This window comes from Plasmodium reichenowi, chromosome 1 (genome assembly GCF_001601855.1).
Source record: "Plasmodium reichenowi strain SY57 chromosome 1, whole genome shotgun sequence".
Taxonomy (NCBI): Eukaryota; Apicomplexa; class Aconoidasida; order Haemosporida; family Plasmodiidae; genus Plasmodium; species Plasmodium reichenowi.
In genome coordinates, this window is record NC_033646.1 from 101,954 (window position 1) to 106,621 (window position 4,668).

The 4,668-nt window shown below is 18.1% G+C and overlaps 1 protein-coding gene and 2 non-coding genes across 3 annotated transcripts; 1 reads left to right on the top strand and 2 right to left on the bottom strand.

Moving 5' to 3' along the window:
• Positions 1–793: 793 nt before the first annotated feature.
• Positions 794–2,515, top strand: PRSY57_0102700 (putative transporter 1; the record flags this gene model as incomplete). Its single annotated transcript, XM_012905348.2, has 1 exon — positions 794–2,515. The coding sequence occupies one exon, from the start codon at positions 794–796 to the stop codon at positions 2,513–2,515; it is 1,722 nt and encodes a 573-aa protein (XP_012760802.2).
• A 953-nt stretch (positions 2,516–3,468) lies between these two features.
• PRSY57_0102800 lies at positions 3,469–3,776 on the bottom strand. Its single transcript, XR_002204037.1, has one exon.
• A 129-nt stretch (positions 3,777–3,905) lies between these two features.
• Positions 3,906–4,181, bottom strand: PRSY57_0102900. The gene has a single exon (XR_002204038.1). It is a non-coding gene (non-coding RNA).
• Between the last annotated feature and the right edge of the window lie 487 nt (positions 4,182–4,668).

Below are 4,668 nucleotides of genomic sequence, written 5' to 3' on the forward strand. Positions count from 1 at the left end.
AAAAAAAAAAAAAAATAAAATTATAATAAAATATTTTAAAAAATTTTTTTATAAAATTAATAATAATAATTATAAATATTATTATTTTTATATTAATTTTTTTTTTTTTATTTTTTTTTTTTATTTTTTTTTTTTTTTTTTTTTTTTTTTTTTTTTTTTTTTTGGTATTAAATATTTTTGTTATTATATATTTGGTTATATTAATATTATTTATTATATAATATGTTAAAAAAGTACATACTCTTTTATACGCATTCATAATTGTATAAATTATATATATATATATATATATATATAATATATGTAGAGTTTAAAGAGAAAAAAAAAAAAAAAACACACACAAAAACACATTCAAAATAAAACACGTTAAAAAGGAAGAATCACAAAACAGAAAAAAAATAGTTGCAACCATAATATAAGAGAAATAATTTAATTTAAAATAAAAAGGATAGAAATAATCATACATAAATATTTGTTTGTGATATATTTATAATGTTTAAATTAAAAATTGTACTCTGTATGAATAATATTATTTAATTAAAAAATATATATATATATATATATATATATATATATATATATATATGTATATATTTTATTGTATAGCTGATTTATAAAGATATCTTCTATTTATTTTTAAAAGTACATCCTTTTATATTTTATCACATATATATAAATATATATGTAATATTCTTCAAAGATTATTTTTTGTAACTTTTTTGTATGTGCATCATATATATATATATATATATATATATCACGTATACATTATATACATTTTACTTTTAAAAATATGAGTAACTCAATATTCCATAAGATTATAAAAAGTGTCAAAGGGCTGAAGCTAAAGACGGACCCCAATTTACCAGGTGCCAAACAAAAGACGCCATTAAACATAAAAAGGTTTTATTTATTAATAATATTAGTTATATATACAGCGACCTCATCGTGCATATATTTTGATTGGAGTGCTATAAGAAATTTATTATTACATGTTGGAAAATATAAACATTTAAATGTAGATGAATATAGTGATATGACTTTATCTCCTCAATATAAACGAATTAATGGATTATATCCTCTAACTTTAGCAATACATTTTACTACATCCGTTTTTTGTGGTTTTCTTTATGATCATATAGGTCCAAAGTTTACAGCAATAATAGGGCAGTTATTTAATATTATTTGTTGGGTTTTATTATCAATAGATATAAAAAGTGTAGATACAACTTTATGGGGTTTTATATTTTTAGGTTTAGGGGCTGATACAGCTTTTATACCAGTATTAACAGTTTCAAATTTGTATCCTGATGCATCTACATTTATTTTGACCGTTATAGGAGCTGCAGCATCATTAAGTTATGCAGTACCAGCAACATTAAATTTAGTTTTGAAATATTTTCCAAATCTTTCTTTTAGTTTTATTTGTTATGGATATATTATACTTATTTTAATACCTTGCTTATTAACGGCAGCATTTTTATTACCTTTAAAACCTTTCAAAGCTTTAGATTACTATTTAGAAAAAAATAATGAAACAACAAAACATACCAATGCTGAAGGTAGAAGTAGAACTTCAAATAATATTAATACAAATGAAGAGGATGAATTTCAATTTAAAAATAATGCAAGCGGAATGGTAGATAAAGATAGTACAGAAAATAATATGAACACTGATGGACATAATTATTACAATAATGGTAATATATCTTCAAACGATTTGGAAAATAATATACAAACTAACAACAGAAATAACAACAATAATAATAATCACAATAATAATAATATTATAAAAAAAAATACAAAAATTAGTGATCAAAGTACAGTAAAAAAAGATAAATCTATAGATTCTAATAAAAATATATCACATGATGAAGAAGAATTCCATAAAAAAAGTATATTCCTCTTTTTTAAAATCTTAATTAGTTATCCAAGTGTATGTGTTATCACATATTTTATACTTTTTAATATATCCACTGTATTTTATGGTATGGTTACTGATACATATTTTAGTTATGATAGATCAATTATAAATGTAATTAATATCCTTATGCCCTTATCTAGTATCCCATGTGTTATTTTTGGAAGATTCATGAATAAATATGGAGCTTCTGTCATTATTCTTACTATTAATACCTTATCAATTCTTATGCATCTAAGTGCTTTAATCAAATTTAGATTTGCTGGTTTATGTTCAGCTTTCTTATATATGTGTGTTACAAGTGTTTATACTAGCCAAATCTATTGTTTTATTCAAAACAGTTTCCCATCTATAGTTTTTGGAAAATTATTAGGATTCGCTAGCTTGTGTGGAGGAATTTTTTCCTTACTTTGTGAAAAATTATATGATTTAATAATAATAAATGACAATTCGAGTATTGACCCTACAAACATTTCTTTACTCATAGTCATAACATTCATTATTATGTTCTTACCTTTAATTGTTTTGTACGTGCGAAAATATGAAAGATCCATAGAAAATTTTGGAGAAAAGGATAAAATCCCAATGAATTGATATGTAAAGAAAAGTAAACACTAATTTTAAACAATTATAATATAAATTGTAATAAAAAAGACAAATTTTAAAGGTTAACCATATCGAACAATTATACATACATGCACATATATATATATATATATATATATATATATATATATATATATATATATATGTATATATGTGTTACATGTTTATTTTATTTTTTTTACATATATTATAAAATTTTTATATTTAAAATATATATATATATATATATATATATACATATCTATACTTAATTAATCTTATACATTTTTATAACATATTAATTAGTTGTATATTCTTTTTCATTTTGTTTTAATACGTTCTTTATATATATATATATATATATATATATATATACATTTAATAAAATACCTTTTTATAAAAGTCTTATTTTTTTTTTATTTTATTTTTTTTAATTATATATATTATATGTCTATATATATATATTTGTAAAACTTTAGAATTTAATATTTTTATTAAGTTATTTATTTTTTTTTATTTTTAAAGAACTTTTAACATTTACATATAATTTGAGTATACGTTTGTACATACACTTTACATATAGACAAAGCATTTACAATTTAATACATGGTAGTTTTATTATATTTTTTATTTTATTTTCTCTTAAAATGTTAATATATTGGCATATTCCTTCCGGATTTAATGCTCATTAAAGATTCAACTAGTTAAAATATATATTTACCAAAAAAAAAAAAAAAAAAAAATATATAATACAATGAATAAATAAATAAATAGATAAATAAATAAAAATTAATTATAAAATGTTAAAGCAATTAAATATTCTTATGGATATATACACATAAATATACATATATGTGTAAGTGTAAATGCTTTTTCAGTTATATATATCTGTAATAATATATTACAATATATATAATATTATATAATATATATATATATATATATATATAAGTATACCATCCATGGTAAATTTAACATACGTATAAGCCCCATTCGGTGATGTCCAATAAAATAAAATATATTATAGAACACACGTTACATTTAACTCGCTATTTTAATATTTATATCCTTTGAGAAAAATTTTATATTTTCTACAAAGGTAACTATAAGATTAATAACTTATTAAGTTATCAGCTTTTCTAAAAACATTTAGATAACTAACTGTTTATCTCGGGGACTTTCCTAACAGAAGAAATGAAAATCTTCTTCTCAAAAAAAAAGGGATTTTCTGTATATTTTCTGCAAGTAACATTATTACGTTAAATTTGACAAGGACAATTTACAAACATAATATATGTATATATATATATGAAGAAATATATAAATAAATATAAAATATATATATATATATATATATATATATATGATCCTTCAATCTTGTACAGTTCTATCTTCAAATATGTTTGAATAATACGATCATCATATATTTCATCTCAATCTTTCTAACAAAATCATTTCATTATTCTATTAAGTTTAAAATTTTTTTCCTTTTTGTTCTTCCTTTTACTCATAAATTATCTATCCAAATATATGTATATGAACAAACTATTCAAATTCTTTTAATTCCCACATTTTATATATATATTCATCAAAATTCATAAAACTCAAACTGTTCCAATTTCCTATATATTAACTCCTCAAAAAGCATTAATACTCAAAACACAAAAAAAAAAAAAAAAAAAAAAAATATATGTAAAAAAGTTAAATCATCTTATATATGCCATTTTGAAAAAACTATTATGATAATATATATATATATGTATATGAAATCATTCTTATTATAAATTTTTTAAAATGGAAAATGTATTTTTTTTTTTTTATATTAAAAAATATATATAGATTTTTAATATACTAATATATATTTTTATGGATTTTTTTTAATTATATTCTCACAAAAAAAAAAAAAAAATAAAAATAAATAAATAAATATAAAATAAAATAAAATGAATAAATAAATATAAATATAAAAAAAAAATAAAATAATAATAATAATAAATAAATAAATAAATAAATAATAAATAATATATATAATATATATATATATAATATAAATTTAGAAAAAATTAAATATATTAAATAAATTTTGTATTTTTTTTTTTTTTAAATATTAAATAGCCAATATGTAAATATATTATATATATATATATATATATATATATATA